At 30.9% G+C, this 23,141-nt stretch overlaps 3 protein-coding genes across 4 annotated transcripts; 1 reads left to right on the forward strand and 2 right to left on the reverse strand.

Moving 5' to 3' along the window:
- Positions 1-1,845: 1,845 nt before the first annotated feature.
- Positions 1,846-10,173, reverse strand: LOC130446858 (PSME3-interacting protein). Of its 2 annotated transcripts, none has more exons than XM_056783364.1 (4): positions 10,027-10,173; positions 9,459-9,557; positions 6,290-6,625; positions 1,846-2,248 (listed from the first exon to the last, which is right to left on the reverse strand). In XM_056783364.1, the coding sequence occupies exons 1-4, from the start codon at positions 10,121-10,123 to the stop codon at positions 2,082-2,084; spliced, it is 699 nt and encodes a 232-aa protein (XP_056639342.1). In that variant the 5' UTR covers positions 10,124-10,173; the 3' UTR covers positions 1,846-2,081. The 2 variants fall into 2 exon arrangements, with proteins under 2 accessions (XP_056639342.1, XP_056639343.1); XM_056783365.1 differs by lacking the exon at positions 1,846-2,248 and adding an exon at positions 2,327-2,359 and having other exon boundaries at positions 6,195-6,625.
- Positions 10,098-14,179, forward strand: LOC130446856 (protein AATF-like). Its single transcript, XM_056783361.1, has 3 exons — positions 10,098-10,182; positions 10,323-10,845; positions 13,031-14,179. Exons 2-3 carry the CDS (start codon positions 10,578-10,580, stop codon positions 14,158-14,160), a joined length of 1,398 nt encoding a protein of 465 aa, XP_056639339.1. The 5' UTR covers positions 10,098-10,182; positions 10,323-10,577; the 3' UTR covers positions 14,161-14,179.
- A 7,288-nt stretch (positions 14,180-21,467) lies between these two features.
- Positions 21,468-22,990, reverse strand: LOC130446857 (serine-arginine protein 55-like). Its single transcript, XM_056783363.1, has one exon. It carries the CDS (start codon positions 22,854-22,856, stop codon positions 22,131-22,133), a length of 726 nt encoding a protein of 241 aa, XP_056639341.1. The 5' UTR covers positions 22,857-22,990; the 3' UTR covers positions 21,468-22,130.
- Between the last annotated feature and the right edge of the window lie 151 nt (positions 22,991-23,141).

Consider the following 23,141-nt stretch of genomic DNA (forward strand, 5'->3'; position numbering starts at 1 on the left):
AGTTGAAACAGTCACAGGGCCCTGTTCTTTAGTGCTCTCTCGGCTCTCATACCACATAGTCCTTTTGCAACAATTTATAGCACTCAGTGCAAGTTTTTTTCAATTTAACGAGAAATTTGAGATTGATACGTTGCTTCTGTTTTTCGGCAAGTGAAAAAAAATCGTTTCAAACCGCTACTGCGCAAATACTATAATAGTGTTTTGGGACGTGCATAGACAAGATATCTAGATATGCAACACACCAATTTATGGCGCCCTCTAGGCGCGCAGTCTCGTTATTTAATAGCCAGATCTCGTAGTTGTGAATAATTTTTGTAAATATTTCCGAATAAACGTTTTCTCACCAATTCATAGTTAAACGCAATTCATATATGCTACCTTCCTTATTCAAAAAATAAATTCAAAAAAAAACTTTTCAAAATGATCTTTATTTATATTGTGTTTATATCTGTCTGACCTATGGAGTGTAACCTAACCTACACTCCATAGTCTGACCAAAGTTTCGATCAGTGTTACCAACCTAACCTCTCAAAATTCCTTTTCTAGAGCGCGAAATTCGAATTAAAATATAAAAATGCTTACAATACAAGGTATCAAAAGAGATTGGATTACCCTACAGCGCCTTGGAAGAGATTCCGATAAGCTAAATCCAACGATACTAGCAACAAATGTCCTTTAAAACGAAAAAGGTCCTTTGTGTTCACTGAGAAACAAGAAGCTATTCTGGCTGATAATCTACATACAATTTCAAATAACTTTCAAGGACTGACGAGAGTTCAGTTTTGTAAATGCCATGACGGAAAAAATTAGTGTTGCAGATCGATTTAATGAAAGCAAGAAGTCTGTGAGCAGAGATTTTGTAATTGGCTTTTTCCCACGGCATTCTGATGTAAGTATTAGAAAGCGACAAGCATCCATAGAATACTTGGATTTAATAAAACCAAGGTGGATCGATTCTTTGAAAATGCTAAAATACCACCTTCCGACTCATATTTACAAGAGAACAAAAAAAAAATGGGAAAGAGTTCAAAAAGTTACGGCTATCTCTGTTATGAATGCTCAGTACCTTTAATACCATCTCATTTTATTTTAACAGCGTCAGCGCATATAGAAAACAATGGTCCATCAGGAGCTGTTTACATATGTTGCCAAATGAACACATACATTAAATCGCTGCGACATTTGATTAAGTAACCAAAACCCACTGCTGAAAAACGTGTTTTACTGGTTATGGACAACCACAACAGCCATTGTATTTTGGAAGTGGCTAAACCTAACCATGTTGTAATGCTTTCCATTCCACCACATTAATCATATCGATTACAGCCTTTAGAAGGGGAAAAATGAAATAAGACAAATAAGAGTGAAAAATAGAATTTTGGATAATGATAGTGATACGTCTCAAGAAGAAGACGTTAAGAATCTTTGCTCACGATGAGAATATTCAGAAGAAGAGATGTGTGTTATCTGTGAAAAAATTTCAAAATGTGATATCATTGTTGAGGTTGCGATTAATGCACACAAAGATGTTCTGGTTCTGGCAGCCTAGTTAATTATATTTCCGTTTTTTGCTTGGATACTTAGTTATTATAAAGTTACGTTTATATTCAAATTTATATGAAAAAGTGAGATCTCGGACTAACAGAAATTTTCGGGACTGATTTAATAATTAGCACCGATTACGCATATAGGATTTTATAAGCTCTCATTTCCAGCAAATTTGAGTAATGGGAACGATTCTGTTTTGTTATTTAAAGTTTATCTGTGGCCAAATGCCTAATAATGTAACGTTAACCATGTGATTACAAGATAGTCAAATGAGTTTCTAATAAAAAGTTCCTAAAGTATCTATAAATTTGCCTTTTATTGAACTTTTACATTGTAGACTCCAATTCTCCCCTTCATCCCTACATTGTTCGGATTTTGTTTTCAAGAACTTGGGTAAATGGACTGCAGTGCAAACTAAATTTAAAAAATATAAAAATGAACAAATACATTATATTATATACTAATTTCACTATAAAATTATTTTATACAGTTATAAATAGTACCAAATATTAATTACAGACAATAATTTCACGTTAATTCAATTTTTCAGTACTTTCAACTTTTTTGACTTTCTTCTGTAATAATGTATCATCATTGTCCACAGAATCTTCATTTTCAGAAGAAGAATCTTTGTAACATCCAATTCCAGGTAGAATTGTAATTGGAGCTTCTTTATTGATTTCAGTATTTGTTTTATCGCCTAAAAATATTTAAAATTTGACTTAAAGATAATAGTCTAAGAGCCAGCTTAAATCTGGAAACACATATTTTACTATACCTGAAATTTCGTCCAGTGGCTATACTGCTATACCTAGTAAAAAAGCAATTGGTAATAGTTAGCTCTTAAAAATTCACTTAATTTTGTAACTTGCCATTTGGCTTGTTACATATTTTGAATATTTATTCTTTCACGTATTGCAGCACAGTAGTCACTTTATTTATTACAACATTCGAGTTTTTGAGGAAAAAAATTTGTTATCAACCATTCGAGACATTCAATAAAACATCGGAATATCGGAATGTACCTATTTTAAACATCTTACTTTACTCAAGTGTTCAAATCAAAGTAAATTTTAATAAATTTGTGGAGATATGATTCCTTATATTCGCTGGCAAGTTTTTCAAATATCTTCCTAACATTGCTATTTTTATTATAGTGCTCACAAAAAAATTCCAGTTATCAATTTCCTATTATTTTCATTCAAATTCATATTATATTCAAAATTTGAAGAAAAACGTAACAAGTCGAATGGCAAGTTACAAAATTAAGTGAACTTTTAAAGTATTTTAAGGCGTCTGCAATTTTAATATATTATTTATTGAACTATTTTAAGCTGATATTAAAAATGACTGCCATTTTTTTCCGATTGTGACTATTCGGTTTACAACGAAACTTTACCTGAAGTATATAGTAATTTTCACATAAATAAAAGTTATATAGAATTGAAATTATATTAGTGAATGTAGAAAACCTCATGAATATACAAATAAACCAACACATCTACTAGTATAAATGATATTAATAAGGAAAAAAGGTCCATTATAAGAATATAACAAATATGAAATTAATATGAAGATGAAAAAAATTCAAATGTTAATTGAAAATATTCATTTACTCATATCAGAATATATGTTAGAGCATAAGCTCCTTTTTATTCAAATCTGTTTTACTTACTCGTTTCTTCTTCAGTAATTTTCATCTGTGTTTCCATTTACTTCCTTATTTTATTTATTTTCCGCAGATCTACAGCTGCCAGGTTAGGAGTTCAACATAGGATTCAACCGGTGCACCACAACAAACCAACAAATACAACTCCAGCATCTTTCTCAAGAAGTGGTATTGAAGTATTTAAATAATTAATAATTTATTTGCTGCTTAGTTTTAAAAATAATTTATGAAAAAAAATGAAAGTTGAAATTGCCAGTTATTGCAAATGATTACTAAATTTTCAGCATGTAGAATAGATGTCATCTTTGATTGATATTGGTACCCTTTCATCAAAGACAAAGAGAGGAGTCTTCAACATGAAGCACCACTAATTGATCACTCAATTTCTGGATGTGATCAAATCAGACCAAGTGATTTTACCAAATAAATGCGAAATACCAAATAAAAGGCTCTTATTTGCTTTTTTTCACTGTCAATTGGGCAATGGATGATGTTACACCATTTACTGGAAATAAAAACTTAATTTATTTTAGTTTCAAAAATTGCTATTCATATAGATTCAATATCGGTTGAATCAAGTATCATAGAAGATTTGCGTTGTCAAACTTGAGAAATCATATTACTGAGCACCCTGGAATATGATAAGCCACCCCACAATGATCATTATGAAATTCTATACATAGACCATGAGAAATCGATTTATCATATCTATTTTATACGGTAATACCGGAAGTAGCTATTATCTCAGAAAGGCTAACAGATATCGAACCATGGATACCTTTGTTCAATAGATCTCATCAATATCTATCTGTGTGTGAAAAGTCATGATGATTGACTAATGCGCAGAAAAGTTTCTGTGAAAAAAGTATGAAAATGCATCATTTTTTTAAAAAACCTTACCCAACCTTACAAAAATTACTAAATATTGATTTTATCTATTGATTTTTCGTGAAAATAAAGCATTTGCATTCTTTTTCCATAAAAACTCTTGTGCGTATGCGTCGATCATCATGATTTCACACACAGATGGTTCGTCTGTGTTAGCCTTGTGGGGTGGCTTATCATACTTGTGCCTAAGTATTGTCATTAGAAAATTTTACAATTTTATGAACATAGCAAGGGAATTCTAAATTAAATAATATAAAAATTGGCTCAATAATAGTAATTATAATACATATAATATCTTACTTCACATACATTGAATTATGCCAGTCTTTTGAGTCTATGGTAAATTGTAGAATTCTGCCACAGAATAATAAGATCTTTCAAGTAACTGAATAATTTTTTTGCGCTGAAGATGATCGAATTTTTTAACAGATCAGAAGTGGGCATAGTCCAAATTCTTTCTTTTAGTAGTTGTTAAACCAACAGAGTGTAAGGCTTGTATATCTGGACCACTCCAGGTTTCACTGGTGTCATCCGCGAATAAAGTGAATTTACTATTAATTCGCAAGTCTGTGAAATAATTAATGATTACCAAAAAAAGAACTGAACCCCACTACCAACTGGCAAATTACTTGAAACTTTACCATTAGCTCGTACCAATTGTTTTAGACATTCAATGAAAGATACAAACAATTTTAAAGGGAACATCTCGGATGCCATAATACTCTAGTTTATTAATCAGAATTTCATGATCAACAGAATCGAAGGCCTTAGCGAAATCACAAAAATCTGAAGCCATATTAAATTTATTGTTTTTATTGTTATGTGAAGTATATATTTCATTGAGAACAGAAAACATAGCGTCATTAGAGCATTTATTAGATAGGAAAACAAATTGTTGAGCTATCAAGATTTTATGTATAAAATGAAAGGGTTTTTCATTAGTCGTTGAATTATTTTATAGTTACTAGTGTTATTTTCCTCACCACCTTTGTGCAGAGGAATAATTAGAGCTGTTTTTAAAGCTAGGGAAAAGCTACTTTTCAAAGGATTCGTTGATTAGAAATCATAAAACGTTAATCATCACTAACTTAGCTGATAACCTATCGATGCCGCAGAAAGTCTTGTTTTGAATTCTGAGTATTGTTTGCTCTAACTCAGATCTATTTACAGGTCTAAAGAAGAGACTGTCAGTGATTCTTTTAGAAGGAACGAGAAAAAAAAAGAGCGTTACGACTTGGAGATATTTTAGGGCTAATATTCTTACTAACATTCACAAAATAATTGTTAAGTTCGTCTGGGTCGAAGTCAATAATGTTTGTTAAACGCGTTTTTTTTTCTCAAATCATTGATTACAGACGAATTTTTATTTCTCAAGATGCGATTGTTGTAATAGTTTTGATAATTTTCCGATACAATAATCTAGTTATTGATATAATTGAGCATGTGAGGATTGTCTGTGAACTTTTTAATATACAAGTATGTGTTTCTTTGGTAGTCCATGATTTGTGATGATTAGTTTTATGAAGGCGAAGAGGAAATGCTGTATTGTGGCACCCGATAGTTTTATCGAGAAAGTCCGAAAATTTAGGGTCAATATCAACAGAAAGATCAATCCAATCATTTGCTAAAAATAAGTTATGAAATTTGGTGATGGCTGGATGGAGATGGAAAACTGATGTGTGTTTAAATGGTTCAAATGAGACTAATTAGTTATAAAGGTAATAACATTGTTACTTTTATTTTAATTACGATTTATCACTTGCTGGAGAAAATTCCGATTCCAATGTTTGGCAATTTCAGCTTCATTATATTTTTTATCAATTATATCTAAAAATCAATATATTATTATAAATATTTGCTACATGGCTTTTCCTTATTATTTATAATTACATTTACTGATATAATTTCAATGTTGTATAAATTTCAACTATGGATATACAGATGTAAGGACTAGGTAAGGTATCAGAGTAAACTGAAAAAAAGGGAGCCATTTTTAATATTAGCTCAAAATAGTTCAATAAATGATATATTAAAATGGCAGACAACGTAAAATACTTTAAAATTCACTAAATTTTCATATCTGGCTCACCTTAGGTACCCGGATGGATTACCGTAAAATATGTGTTGTCAGATTTAACCTGGCTCTTAGATTATATATTGCAAGTTCACCAGTATTTATGTTACCTATTGTATTAGCAGCAGTTTTTTTCCTATCAGGTTCTTCTGTGGTCTCACTAATTATACCTTTCCTTTTTAGATTTTCATTTTTTTTAATAACAATTCCCTTCAAACTTTTTTTCTGTGGATTTTGTTGTCTGTTGCACTTGGTCTGATTAATTATTATGTTGGAATGATACATATCATTCATGTACTTTTCTTGCAATGTTGAGACTCTGTTACGATAATCGAGTAGTTCTTGTTCCTCTTCAACTTCCTTTTTACGGTTTACTTCACTCTTTGTACGATCAACCAAGTCTAGAAATTCTATTTCATCATCATCAAGTCCTTTTATCATATTTTCTGGAAAAAGAAAAAATTAAATTTCTTATACAAATAGATAAATAAACAAACAATAGAATTGTAACTAGGCTACATTGAGCATTAAAAAGCTGAAAAATCTAAGAAAGATTGAGAGAGAAATTTGTATTGAAATGTATCTTTAAAAAAATAGAAATACATAAACAGATAAGCGAGATAGGCATAAAAAAGGGCAATCAAATGGAAGTATATTATAAAAAAATATATGTAAATGATAAAGAGAACTAGCTATCACAAAAAAAATTGAACATAATAAAAAAGTAACAAGTTTGACTGGATTAAAGCCATAATATTTTCTAAGTTTAATTAGTTGACATTTGAAACAATTCTATCATATACTGTTATTGTACTTTTTCGTTTATACTTTCTATATGTATATATATATATATATATATATATATATATATATATATATATATATATATATATTTAGTGCAATATCAATTTTCTAAGATAATATAATAATAAACAACACAATATAACAATATAGGCTATAGATAAATGAAAGATATAAAATACTGAAAGATATAAAATACTCACTGGAAATAACTTATTAATATACCAAGGTGTAAGAAAAAAAGAGGAAGGGAGAACATAATAAAAAAGTAACAAGTTCGACTGGATTAAAGCCATAATATTTTCTAAGTTTAATTAGTTGACATTTGAAACAATTCTATCATATACTGTTATTGTACTTTTTCGTTTATACTTTCTATATGTATATATATATATATATATATATATATATATATATATATATATATATATATATATATATATATATATATATTTAGTGCAATATCAATTTTCTAAGATAATATAATAATAAACAACACAATATAACAATATAGGCTATAGATAAATGAAAGATATAAAATACTCACTGGAAGTAACTTATTAATATACCAAGGTGTAAGAAAAAAAGAGGAAGGGAGAACAAGAGTGGGGTTGAATTATAATAAAACAAAACAGAAACTTATGAGCAAAAAAGAAAAATCCATTATAGATTATGTAATCATAAATAATAACAACAGAAAATAAAAACTATACGCTAAAGTAAAAAAGAAGTAACAAATATACTACTCAGTGTTATCAAAAATCAGATTTTAACAAGGAAAAATGCAAGTTGTTAAAGAGGATACAACAGAGAACAAAAATATGTAGATATGAATTAAACGGAAACAAAAGTTAAATCAGATGATATGGAGAAAAAATTGAAACAAACTTACATTATACAGAAAATGAATAAAAACTATATTAAAAAACTGTGTTGAAAATTGCAATAGAATAATAATTATTATTATTATGTATTAGGTCGGCGACAAAGTAATATAAAAACACTTTTTTTTCAACAAAGAATAATTTTTAATCAATCATATATTTCCCATTTTGCTCATGACCTTCAGCCATCTTTCTTTCAGCTTCATGATTCCACTGTCATAAAAATTCTGGTCCTTATCAGCAAAAAACTAAACCAAGTGCGATTGAAGGTCATTGTGAAAGTTAAGCATCTTCATCACTTCCCAGCAAAGCTCCAATAGTTTCCCAAGAGTTGCCAAAGATGTGTGAGGCCTTGCAATTATCACTGTGGAATACTAAACCTTTCTGATTTAACAATTCTAGCCGTTATTCTTTGATTCCTTAATTGTTGACAGTAAACATCAGACTTGATCGTTTGGTTCCTTGGAAGCAGCTCATAAAACACAACACCTTTGTAATGCTAGCATAAGCTTTTTTGTTGTTGTTCAGCTTTCAATGTGGATTGTGCTGGTTCATCATGTTTGCTTGATGATAGTTTTTGAACTATGTTACTGTACAGCACCCTTTTGTCACCACCAGTGATAATTCTTTTGAAGAAAGAGTCGGTTTCATTTCAGTAAAGGTGCATATCTCAATATTGCTTCTTTGTGTTAAATGAATTTCTTTCAATTCATTAGGTACCCAAATATCAAGCTTCTTAACTAGCACAAGTGTTTTTCAATTGTTGTGTACGATAGATGTAGCTATTCTAAGTTATTCAAAAAATAAAAGCAAAGCTCTCTATCAATAAAAAGAGAAAGTAATTAGTTGCCAACCTTATACATATAATAATAAAAAAGTAAAGAAACAAGTTGATAGAATAGAGACATTAAAGTGCCATAGTCTAAGGTTCGAGGATGCCGGAAATGTAACACAATCAATGTTTGATAACTACTTAAACTCACTTTATATACATGTATGCCAACAAAACAATATCCACACAAAAATGTATATAAAACTAAACTTAGTCGTGTGTGCTGAATTTCTAGGAGCAACATAGCTCCACAGATATCTAGGCGTACAAAATCTGCTCGATTCAATGTCCTGAAGAAAAGTGTTGACAGTTCAATCCAACATCTTGCCTAAGTTGGTGTAAGTAACGAATAGGAAGGGGAATCATGAAACATTGTGGCAGGTACAAGGATTTAGCTATGTTGATTTTACCTAAAACATGCTACTAGGTATATGGAGGAGGATTAAGTTAATTGCATGCTATTAGGACTTTGAAAAGATTATAAAAAAAGGTAACTTAGATTACTCAAAAGTAGGTAACTTGAAATTCCCTGGGTCAGGTAATCCGTCAGTCAGGGGTTTGAGGATTCTTATTTTATTGAAGAAGTTGCTCCAGGAAACAGTAGAAAGATGAAAAATAGTGTAAAGAAAGTGTACTAGTAATATGTATTTTTGAATGGGAGGGCGCATGGCGTGGTCACCACAAACAAAAAACAAATTAATGAAACTAACAATAAGAATGAAATTTCAGTAAATACAAATATCAAAAGTAACATAATCTTACTTAACTTGTGAGCTTCCTCATATTCAAGATCCTTTTTTTGCTTCTGTTCTTGTAATTTATCAAATAAACTTCTATTGTCATAAGGTTCTTCAGGTCTTTCTGTAAAATTATAAAAATTTTTACACACATAACTTAAGGTTCATGTAATAAAAAGCAGACAATTTGTTAGCTGTAATCTATGTTTCTTAGTACATCTTAAAGTCCAACACAGCAAAAGTATTATGTTGAGTCTAATAACATATTTCTAAGGATCCACTAAATTGCTTCAATAAATTTGTTCATTTATGTGTTTCAAATAGATCGATTCGAGTATCAAGATAAGTGAATTTTAGTAGAAGAATAAAACCAAGTATAGAATACCATTAGAAATATAAAAGATGACTATAATGTATTAAAGTACTGAGAAAGTTTCAAAAAACGTTCACTGTGATGTCTCTATAGCTAACAAATTATGTATAAATAATGTACAAACTATGACTTTTTATATACACTATACTTCAAATACAAATCTAATAATTATTGAAAAAATTTATATTTATATATTAGCTCCTGTTTTATAGGTATTCACCTAACGCATCGTTAGGTTGACGAACTTTTTCCCATTCTTCTTGTCTGCGTTTCCGTATTTCTAAAACTTCTGATTCTGTTATAAACCCTGAACTCATTGCTACTGTTATGATAATATCTAATAAAGAACTTCAATTGACAGATTCAATATTCATAGGTTAGATCTTCTTCTGTATTTTTATTACCAGCTATACTACCTTATCCAGAAAGGTCCCCATAAATCATAAAACACTAAGAAAAAAATAATTTTCTTTTGATGTTATAGTAATTAATTGAGATATATCTTATTAATTTCAGATCCATCTGTACATTCTATTGTTATCAATATAAAAGCAATTTTTGAATTTAAAACATTGGTCAATTATTTTGTATTATATCGTTGGCAAATACCCATCTCTAAAATATGTACAAAAGATTCATCACAACATTAGTAATGTTCACGTGGCTTCAAATGTGAAATTTGACATATATTGTAGGTAACCAAAACATATTAGCTTATTGTTTAATTCATAAATATAATTATACTACACTAGCTTAATTGATGTTTAAAAAATGAGGAAAGAGAGCTTAGCCGAAAGAATTACATCAGTTTTAGTAACAACTCCAGCTCAAGTTGATATAGAAGATGATTTTGACGATAACTCACTATCAGTATTGAAAACAAATACTGAAGATGCAGAAAATGTTGAAGAAAGTACCTTTAGAAAGAAAAATGTAAATTTATTAGCCGACATTGATAGCCGTTATGGGGGCACAATAGAAAGTAGAAAAAGTTTAAACTACCAAGAAAGCGACTTGGAGGAGTTTGAAAATAATACAGGTATGAACTTTTAAAGGTTTTTTTGCTACCAATCCACAAAAAGAGAAGTACGTATTTATATTTGAAACTAGTAGCTGTAAACACAATTCATAAGTATTGCACCCTCCCTGAATAAGTTTTAATTAGGAATGTGGGTAATAAATGGAGCTAGTGGAATGTTCATTTATTTATTATTAATGAATTAATATGCAATTGGGCTTATTTCTAATGTCAAGAAAAAATTGTTTCTATTAATTTTCGTTAATCCTAGATGTTGAATTTCCAGCTTTGTTCTCAATTTCTTTTACACATAGAAAAACCTCATATTTTTCTTACACTGAAACTTTATAAGAATATTGCCATTAATTATATATATTGTATAAAAGTCTCTTCAAACAGAACAAACTCAACTGCAGAACAGAAATTTAAGTAGGTTGTTCACAATTTAATAAAAATAGTTAAATCACATTTACCTATGCCACTATGGAAAATATCAAGTTGATAACTTCAAGATTACAAGTTAAACACATCCTTTGAGAACTTTAAAATAGGTAAAACATATTGTCATCTCTTGGATACTAATCCTGAGATTAAAAAGAAAATTAGGATCACTATTGTTGTTGAGTGCTATTAAGAACTCCCTTCCCTGGTTAAATTACATTAATTTTAAATCAACAACCTACATGAAATCTAAATTTATGAATATGTTTGTCATAGAATAAACTATTTTAAATCTGACATAGACATAGTAGGTATGTCTTTAGTGCATTTTAATTAATAATATCATGAAAGTATTGTTGACGTACAAAAAAAGTGATACCCAAACCAAAAACTATTCACAATATCTGCTTTCTATTTACTTCAAATTTCAGATTATTCTCACTTGTGACTGATTTCATTGCAAGTTACTTTTCAGTCTCACAAGTAAGATCTAAGTGAGTTGCTATCAGAAACCTGCACATGCTCGAGATTGTTTGCTTTAGTGAGTTTTGTGAACTCAGATTGAAAGTGAAGTTGAGGACATCTCGTTTTCAGATCTTGTCATCAAAATAAGAAAGAATACTAAATTATTGCAAACAGTCATTGATGTAAATAATATTATTTTAGTTATATCGTTTCTTTTGCTGTAAGTAACAGACGGTTGGATTTATGTGGTTATTGAGAATATTAACTCACATCACGTGTTCCTCTTATTTACTGAGCAGTGATGTCATTATCTGAGGATAAGATACTCACATTACTGAGTGACTCAGTTCAGTTGAATGTAAATGGAAAACAGCTAATATGTTGGGTAGTTGAATGTGAGACACAATCACAATTTGAGCTATAACAGTTGATAAACATGATAATAAAATTATTGGCAAGAATTTATAAGATCTAGCTTTTATTTTTTAGTTAGCTGTCAATACTTTTGTAACATAATACAACAGTAAATGATAATAGGTATGAAAAGCACGGATTATATTAAGATATTAGTACAGGATCTTTTAGATTACTAACACAAATATTATTTGTATGGCACAACTAGCTGAAATAGTTAAGTAACATCAACTTCTGAAATGCAGTAAACCAGAAAAACTAGGCACAAGAAGTTTTTTTTACAATACGTGCACTATATGACAAAAATTACAGTGCCAATTAATAGTTATATTATGGTTGTTCTGTGCATATGACCAGAACTAAATTAATTACCACTACTAATAATTGAAAAATGGGCAGATACTACCATTATTTCTGTGTCAGTTAATCACTTTCAATTATTAGATGTAGGTATATTTGTTTGGAAAATAGTAAACATGGTCCTAGTAAAACTGATGCTGAGTTGCCAGCAAATGCTTAAATATCTAACTTATTGTTTGTATATTATTTCATGATAGGGATTGAATGAACAATAACTAGAGAATTATTTTAAAAAGGAAGGGTTCTGGAATGATTTTTCAATACATTTTGTAGCTACTGGCTTAATCCATAAATAAGAATTATAGCTTAATTAAAAATTATTCCATATTATTTAACATCGAATATCTGTCCTACAATATTCATAGTATTTAGTATTGCTAAAAGTTCAGTAGACATTATCACTATTATAAATACTTCAGTATTAGTATCCATGCTCCAATTTTTTTGGAATAAACAAAATAGTCAGTTGTATCTTACCTTTAATCTTCGAATATGAAGACTGAAAAATGTTTTTTTCCTGTTTCAGAATCTGAATCAGTCACTTCAAATGAAGGAACACATGAATTACAGGAAGATTATGATTCAGATCAAGATTCTGAAGATAATTCTTTAGAAAACTTGCAAGAAGAATATGAATCAGATGAAGATCGTGAATCCGTAGAGAATTCACATACTGATGATAAATATAAATCTACAAACCATGAGGATGTTATGAAAAGTTTTAAAAAAGGACAATGTGTGAAAAACCAAATGGCTCTCTGGGAATATATTTTAGAAATGAGAATTCAAATGCAGAAAAGTCTAATGGCTGCGAATAAAATGCCCCAATGTGAATATTATAGAGATATGAAGAATACATTTGGACAGGATTTTACAAATAGTGTGAAAGATACAAAAAAATCTTTATCAACATTATTAAATAAATTGTTGCTTTTACAAAAACTTTTATGGGATAGGTGTCCTGAAATTAAAAAAATCCAAAAACCAGATAACAATCCTGATGATGAGGAGATCCCAAGTGATAGTGATGAAGATGAGAATGAGGACGAAATCAAAAATAGTACACCAAGCAAGAAAAGGAAATTATCTGATTTTGAAAGAGATTTGAAAGAGAAGAATGATACGTTTAAAAATTATAGAGATCATGTTATCAAAAAATGGCATGAAAAAATTAGAATTACTTCAACAAATAATGATACAAATGTTCTACCTATTATTAGTCACATTGAACACGTTTTAACAGATAAAGACAAGCTAATTAGGAAGACTCAATTGAGAAGGACTACCTACAAGATAGTAGGAGAAAATATTGAAAATGATACTGATAAAAATAATTTAGAAGGATCAGTTGCTATTTACAATAAAGAAATATTTGATGATGACGATTTCTATCACCAACTTCTTAGGGAATTGATAGAGTTTAAATCTGCCGATTTGACAGATCCTGTGCAGTTAAGTAGAAGGTGGATGCAATTACAGAGTTTGAGGAATAAAATGAAAAGGAAGATTGATACAAAAGCTACTAAGGGAAGGAAAATCAGATATGATGTACATAAGAAGTTGGTTCACTTTGTTTCTCCAATTGTAGATAATTTGTGGAGCGATGAGGCAAAAATAGAATTGTTCAGTTCGTTGTTTGGAAAAACAAATATTTAATAAAAAAATATTGGAATTATTGGTTATTTTCACCCTCTTGATATCAATCCCAATACTCTGTGCGCATAAATAAATCCATTTAATGTTTTTCTTATTTATTTACACTCTTTCTGTTCGTCGGGTAAATTTATAAACACTATCTCTTTCGTTCTTAATTTATTTAATCATTTTACACTATACTTAACTTATTTGTTTAATAATTAAATTATCACTAACACTTAGCTTACTTAAAAAATTAATTTAAATTCTTCGGTTACTTCTCTCTTACGTTCCGTTGACCACTATTATTATAAACTAACTAACTTCGCTACACAAACTCGTTTATATATCCAAAAAGAAGTTCTCAAAAATTCTAGAAAATAAAGAAACAAAACAAATAAATAAATGGACCTTCCTAGAAATTAGTTTAAAAGAAACAATGTAAATAAATCGCCTGCTATGATGAAAAAAACATCAAACGGGCCGCGACTTTTCCAAATTTTAGAATTCCATTACAACCGATGTGACAGTATGCAATACTGTTTACTGAACTTTGAAATATTAATGTAAAAACGCTATCATCGTTGCTATCGCTAGAAATATTTACAGAAAGTGTTTAAATGTAAGTCGCCGCTGGTTGGTTTATTCAAGTTCTAAAAATAAAGTTTTCCATGCAGACTATTTAGCAATTTACAAACTCAAATGGTACAGGAAGGGTGTTGTGATTGGAAACACTTGAGTGATATTTTACACAGACATGAGAATACTAAAGAACACATGGCCTATATGCTCCAATGGATAACTTTAGAGTAGGGAATAAAGCACGGAAAAACATAAGACCAAGAAAACTAAAGGCGAATTCTTGAATTTCAAAAACATTGGTACAATTTTTTTGAGAGAATATTTGATATAATAAATTTCTTAGCCTCTCATAATCTGGCATTTAGACGTCACAGAGAATCTCTAAAAATAGAAGAGACAACTAAGAATTCTGGTAACTGCATAGATTTATTTAACTTGATATCTAAATATGATCCTACGTTACAGGAACACATAAATCGCATTAATAATAAACAACTGGCACACCATTATCTAAGCCATGATACTAAAAATGAATCAATTACATTGATGTCAAGCACAGTTACCAGTTAAGTGATTGATAAGATAAAAGAATATTATTTTACTCGGCTGCAGACGAAGAAGACAAGAAGATTAAATAGTTACGTATTTTTATCGTATTCGTACGTTATAATCGTTATGTAGGAAATAAGTGAATCATGAGTAAAAGTGCAAATAAAATTTGAAAACTTTATTTTTTTGGTCAACTTATAAATAGGTTGATATCCACAAAATATTTTATCAAAATAAAAAACAAACAATAATATCACCTTTGCATAAAAAAGTACCAACTCAACACTCAACGAAAAGTATATAAATCAGTTGTTTTACAGTCTACAGACTAGGTACCTAATCATTATAATTACCTAATTATAAAATAACCTTTCTGGCTTACTGAGTGGCAAATTTATGAATAATTTCCGTAAAATGTATTTTTTCGCAGATTTCGGATTCAATAGAGATGATGGCCAAATCTGAAAGCTTTTCTTGTGTCACATTATTTCTCAAGTAATTTTTAATTTGCTGAAACTTCTTTTTCCTGAAGCCACAGAAAGAACTAATCTGCAATTATTCCCTCATATATATTGAAACTGTTTAGTTGGACACTTGAATTAGTGTGCTTGAAGCACATCCAGTTGAGATAACACTGACATTGCCGGTATTATCACTGCCGTCCTCATTACTATGTGTTTTCTTCCAACAAGTGATATCTGCTCACAGTTTGCTCTTATGAAAAAAGTGTCGGCAGATTACTTTTCCTTAGTTTTTAATATGGAATTTCCATAATTCCGAATGGAAATCTCATAAAATATAAAATCCCAAAATAGCTGCATCACGATCTTTCTGTCACATTCTCTTAACTGTTTTGTAAAGTAGTTTCTTAGTGATTTCCATTTGATTTGAGCATCTTTAACTGGAAGAAAAGTAGGTAATAAACTTAACTAATGGCACTACATATTCAAAATTGCTGAAATCTTCAAAATAATGTTTCGTCCAGACAAATACACACTTTAGTAACTCATGAAATGTTTCAAATTACATTGATAGAGAGCACGTAAAAAATTGTGCCCGCCACATTCAGGTATAATGTTCTGCAACATAAAGTTTTAATTCGTCGATTTTTTAGGAGTTTGTAACGAAAATATGTATTTCTTCTTATTAATGTTTGATCAACAAAGTGATGCTTTTGCTGACTTTTATCATGTGAAAAAAAATGAAGAATCAATTTGGTTTGATTGGTTTTTATTGCAACTGAAACCTTGTCTTTATCTGTACGTCTGCTAACACCTTATAATGAGAAGAATCTCAACTACGATAAAGTTGTCCTCAATAAAAGACAATCAAGAACTCGAAAAACTATTGTACGTTTCGATATGATAATGCTTTTCAAAACATTATAGATAGAGAAGGATTTGAGAGATGTTTGATAGAGTTCAACATACGAACTTTGAAATTCCAAAAGGCGTCAATTGAGTGAATTTTTTGTATTACGTCAACTTTGGAATCCCCTGGACCGTATCAATAAAGCCCGCGATCGCAATGTGTGACATAAAGAAGAATCAGGTTTTTTAGAGCTGTTAGGCTTTATTCAATTCCTCTACGGATGTTTTAAATACTAGTATTCTCAAGTCTACGAACCTTCCTTAACCATATAAAACGAGTGCGTCGGCGCGACTTGAGTCAGTTGAATCGAGTAATCGAAGCGATACGGTTGGAGGATTTTAATTGTACTGCGAAGTAGTGATTGTGAAGGTATTTGTTTGTGTCGTGCACAATCCATAATTATTGTGTAGAGTTCCATAATTGTTACGACTTTGCATTAAGGCCACAAAAACGTAAACATGATAGTGAGTGCAGAGTTTTTGAGTCTAAATGGGAAATTGCATATTTTTTCATACAATGGAAAGGTAAAACACTGTATTTGAATTGTAATCGAACAGTTGCTGTTTGTAATGAGTTTAATTGAAGAGACACTATAAGACACTAGACAAACTAAGCATCGACACATTGTCATCTTTAAAATCTAAGCTTCAAGGTCAACAATCGATGTTTACTAAATCTAATACAGAGGGCGAAGATGCCCCGAAATTCAAATTTTATTATTGCATAAGAAATCGCGAAAAGATCAAAACCTTTTAACGATGGTGATTTTATTAAAGACTGTATGTTGATATTTCGCTTTCAATAAACACTGTTGCTTGAAGAATAAATTATTTATCTTAAAATTTGGTTCTTCAACTGAAGGAGAAAATTAAGGAATTTACAAACTTTTCACTGGCTGTTGACGAGAGCACTGACATTCAACTTGCTGTTTTTATACGAAGCATTAATAGTAACTTTGAAATAACTGAACAAACATTAAAGTGAATTCTATAAACAGGTACAACAACAGCAAATGATACTTATTCTACAATTGAGCATTTGATAGCAGAATATGAACTCGACTGGAATATACTTAGCAGCACAACTACGGATAGCGCTCCTTCCATGGCTGGCAAACATTCAGGCGTTGTAACTAAATTAAAACAGAAAACATCAGGGAATTTTGTGAGATTTCCCTGTAAATTTTATCAAGAATCATTGGCATCCAACCTATAATTAAAATTGTAAATTTTATAAGGAGCAGAGGACTAAATCACCGACAGTTCAGGCAATTTTTATAAGATTTGGAAGAAAAGTTTTCTGATGTCCTTTATTTCACCGAAGTTCGTTGGCTCAGTCGAGGAGTAGTTTTAAATAGATTTTTTGCATTACGTGACCCTATTCAAGCTTTCATGTTATAGAAAAAGGCAAACCAATTGATTATGACAATAACTGGTTGATTGATTGTGCCTTTTTGGTAGATATGAATAAACACTTGACTGATCTGAATATAAAGTTACAGAGTAAAAAATCAAACTTTGGACCATTTCCCTCATTGAAAATCATTTGGCACAGTGGACCAAAAAAATTTGGTTGAATATTCTCAACTTCTGCAAAATTTGATACGGAATTCAACAATCGTTTTGAAGTCTTTCACAAAATGAATGAAATGGAATTCCCAATTTTAAACAATCCATACATTTTCACAGGCACCAGTTCATTTGCAAATGTTGATACATCTTCAATCGGACAGTATTTTGAAAGAAAAATTTAATGAGATTAACGCTCTTACATTTTATACACAATATTTCAAGAGTTTGGATAATTACCCGGAATTAAAAAAGCATGCAGCACGTATTCTCTGTATGTTTGGTAGCACCTACTTATGTGAGCAGATGTTTTCAGTCATGAAAATAAATAATAAACATCGCACAAGACTTATGAATGAACATCTCCAATTAATTCTTAAAATAACTACAACGAATGATACTTGAAATGCCAAAAACAAGAGAATTCAGGTGTCTGGATGTTCGAGCTCAACATGATTAACTACCATCTTTTATAACTTTGAGATGATACAGCTGTATATTATACACTTATATAATTTAATAAATAAAATGTTATAATAATTCAGTTCATTTTTTTTATGTTTGTCCTCTGCGAAATTGAGTTTGACATCTCTGCTGTACACCAACATCTATAGTCGTAGAGACCATATCCCGAGCCTAGCAGAAACAATGGTGAATTTAACAGCCTTCAAGGTTCACCTTGTATACCTTAGATATCCAATTCAGATATAACAGATACAATTCAATTCAGACTTACACATCCAATTCGTGTATAACTTTGGGCAACTATGGTCAACAACAAAATGCTGCTCATCGCAAATAGTGCTCAAATCCTAGTGTCGCAAATCGTATAAACTTTGTTGTCTCGAGAAATACCTGCAAGCAGACCATAGATACCTGCAAGAACGATTTAATGAGAGAATGAAAAACAAACTCAATTATCCAAATGGATAATGTTCTTTCTGGTCTGTAACAAAAGCAGTCAGCTAAGTAAAAAATTTTACCATTCACTAAAGAATATGGATCTCACTTACCGTCAAAAAGAAGACGGACTTGTTGGATCGGTTCAAATACAACTCTTGATTCGCAGTGAAAAATACCACCCAATCTGCCTGGAGTTGATACATCGATGCCAGAAATTTCGGCACCATAATGGTGGAAAAACTTCTCAAAGTCTTGAACATCAATAAAGCGACTGGCCCAGATAGAATACCACCAATTGTATTGAAGTATTGCGCAGCTGAACTAACAAGTCTACTATGCAAACTCTTTTTCTCTATCATATAAAATAGGTTTCTTCCGTGCAGATTGGAAGATTGCTTGGAATAAACCCATACCAAAAAAAGATCCATCCAGGTCGTTATTGATGAACACACACTGTAAATGACATCTCTAAACACTTACCTTCAACAATAAGTAGGTTTGAAGTCAATCCTGGTGTTCTCCAGGGATGTATTTTGTGTCCTACTCTCCTTCTCCTGTACACTAACTCGATCTATAGCTTCTCCGATGATAGCACACTGGCGTCGTCCTTCAAATTAACCGCCCCAATAAACTCGGCTAACACCCAAATCCGTAGGCAGCAACAGACCACCACCATCAATACCGATTTTGAAAGCATTCTGGAGTGGGGTGGAAGCAATCTAACTGATTGAGTTTAATGTAGCAAAGACTCAGGCTATTGTTTACACAAATATACAAATAAGGTTCGCACTGCGACTCAGTGGTCCTGTCTGGACATAAAATATCACCATCATGACAAAATCGCTTGTTGGGTGTTGAGGTTGGAAGCAATATGTCCTGGCAGAGTTGACCAGAAACTTAGAAACAGCCTAGAGGATAGAAGAAAGGTCGCTTATCAGACTCTGTTTTTATCGATACTGCCACGGCAAATGCTCTTCAGAGTTGTCCAATATAATACCACCTAGAGCAGCATTTACAATACCTATTCGACAGCAAGCGTGTCTCATAAATACAAAGCCTGCGGACGTCCGGAACTTGTATCGGGAATTCTTTCTTTGGAGAATTGCAAGTCTGTTAAATCAGCTACCCAGACACATCTCTCCCGAACACCATAACTTACAGAAGGTCAAGATCAATATCTACAGGCATCTCCACATGGCAGGCACCTCTCGAATTACCCGAGTGTAAAAGGATTTACTCTCTTGTGTTTGCTTTTTACATAAAAAAATAATATAATAAACAAACATACCTGAACAATTATTTTCGTCCATAACTTGTCCAATTTAAACTGAGCACACTGTTTACACCACCACTCACAATTACACTGTCTGACGCGCTTATTTAAATAGTTTACCTTCAGTCTCTAAAGACTTGGTTATTGAAGCGCAATCAGACAGTGTAATTGTGAGTGTTGATGTAAACAGTCTGTTCAGTATGAAATCACCAACGGTTCCAGAAATTCCAACTTAATAGTCCAATTTAAACCTATTTTCATGGTCACTCAGATGTTGGTTCCATAACATCGCGCCACCATTGAGAATGGAAAAATTCCAAGATTCTACACTCATATTTTATGTTGAAATATTTTAAAGTTTACATTAAAATAATTCCAACACAAAAATCCCAGTCAATTGGACCAGCACTTGAATCATTCATTATTTCACAGGCGGGGAGTTAAGATTCATGAATCGTTGCTCATCGCTAACTAGTGCGTCAATTTAAGAACGGGCTTGACTCGCTGCTCTACTGTTTTCACTCGAAATCTACTGTAAATACAATTCCAATTTTATCGTAAAGATTTTTAGTGCAGATATTTTTTCAAAATTGTGATTTTAGTACAGAATTTACTTCTCATAATTACTTTTTTATAAAAACATGAAAGTTCTATAGTTTTTAGTAAAACTCCATTTGTATGCAACATCATTGTTTCAACTTTTTATGTACAGAATAGGTTTGGGTAAAAAGTAGTGTAGTCCCTTATATAATTATGTAGTTTGAGGAAATGATTTTTAATTAATATTAACTAATTCTGGTGTCAAAAGTTCACATGATATCACAGTTTAACAAATATAAAACTAAGAAATATATAAATAATAGGAAAGTTAATACTATGATTCAAGTACTTTAGAAAATATTTTTGGTGAAGAAATAGTTACAATATAAATGAGGGTTAACTAACACTTCATTGATAACTGGAACTTCGTAGTAAAACTGGGAAGAAATATTGAAAATTATTTGGACTATTAAAGAGATTAGAATACAATTAAACTGTCAATGCTGAATAAATTTTCTCTCAAATTTTGGCTTCTGAACATTTTCAAGTTTAAGTTAATATTCAGCTAATTTAATTTGTCCATTAAATTGAACTTGTGTTTATTGGGGAAATTTGGTGCTTAAAGTATATAGTTAAAGGGAGTTATACAAATCCATGTGTAGGAAGAAAAGCATCTTATATTACATTCAAATGGGTTTCACGTACAAGTTGTAGGTAATTTCCTGGAAGTCCTAGAGAATCTAATGGAAAGACTAAAATCTGAAAGTTACTTACCAAATTTGAAATATATTTTCTTATACAATCAGTAAATAATTACATAATAATACATCAATCAAATAAACATTGTTAGTAGAAAGTACATTTCAAAAATTACAAAAAAGTCATGGCTCTGTTATCATTTTTTGTCACACCTAAATAATACAATATCAGATTTAATACATATATATTGAAAAATTTCAAGGTAGTCAAAATATATTACATGGCAGTACTTAGTTCCACTGCCCATTAAAATAAACAAAAAAAAGTTATGTACTCGATTTAATAAGATGCCTACAAAATACAACAAAATCTAAGAAAATAAAAAATATTGTCCACACAGTACCAAACATGAAATTATGAAAAACAGAATGATGCAATCAGATATATGCCATTAAACTTAATTTTAATGTTTAGACAACATACATTGTGAAATCTATTGGAACGACTTAACTTCGATCTTCAGACCTAGAGTTTGATCTTCTCTTATTGTCTTTGGAATGTGATCTAGACCTCGACTTAGAGTGACTTTTATTACGACTGACGCTTCTAGACTTAGAACGACGTCTAGATCTTGATCTGCTCCGACTTACTGATCTATTCTTTCGTCCTCCTCTTCTGTCTTCAAAAACTCTAATTCTACGACCGTTAATCTCAGTATCATCAAGTTTTTCAATAGCATTTTTCATATCACTATAGGATACAAATTCTACAACTCCTTCATTTGGAACTAATTTATGAGCATCTGCAAATGTTACTTCACCTGCTTTTCGCATGTAATCCTTCAAATCTTGCCAGCTACAACGACTGGATAAGTTTTCAACAATAACTCTATACTCAGTACGGGTAGGAGGGCCATATTTATCACGAGCTCTGGAATTATCATTTCTACCGCGTGAAGCACCATAACCTCTATCTCGACCACTTCCACGCCATTGATCGCTTCCCCTCGGAGTTCCTCTTGCTCTTTCGACGGTAATACGTTCACCCATCAACTCTTTACCATTTAATTCGTAACACGCATCATCGGCGTCTCTATGATCATCAAATTCCACAAAAGCATAACCATTTTTCATCGACACTTCTTTAATTCTTCCATACTTTCTGAAGAACTTTTCGAGGTCCCGTTCACGTATTTTATATGTAAGTCCTCCAACAAAAACACGAGTTGCCATTTTCGGGTGTAGAATGGCAAGTTTTAAAAATAATTTGCAAAAATTAAATAAACAGCTATTTACGTCAAATCTTTTTGAGGAAAAAAGGACGCGAGTTTGGCAAATGACAACCGAGGTGCTATTGGCGCTCTAACAGATATAAATCAGTTTAACCAACATTCTGGAGTCTGCTTTAGGGTACAACAAATTAAAGGTATTCACCTTTGATGTATTAGCACAAAATATGTATAAAAATATACTTACTATTTTTATCTTGATTGTTTCCATTTTTAACAATTTGCAAAG

The sequence above is a fragment of the Diorhabda sublineata genome, chromosome 7 (assembly GCF_026230105.1).
Source record: "Diorhabda sublineata isolate icDioSubl1.1 chromosome 7, icDioSubl1.1, whole genome shotgun sequence".
Taxonomy (NCBI): Eukaryota; Metazoa; Arthropoda; class Insecta; order Coleoptera; family Chrysomelidae; genus Diorhabda; species Diorhabda sublineata.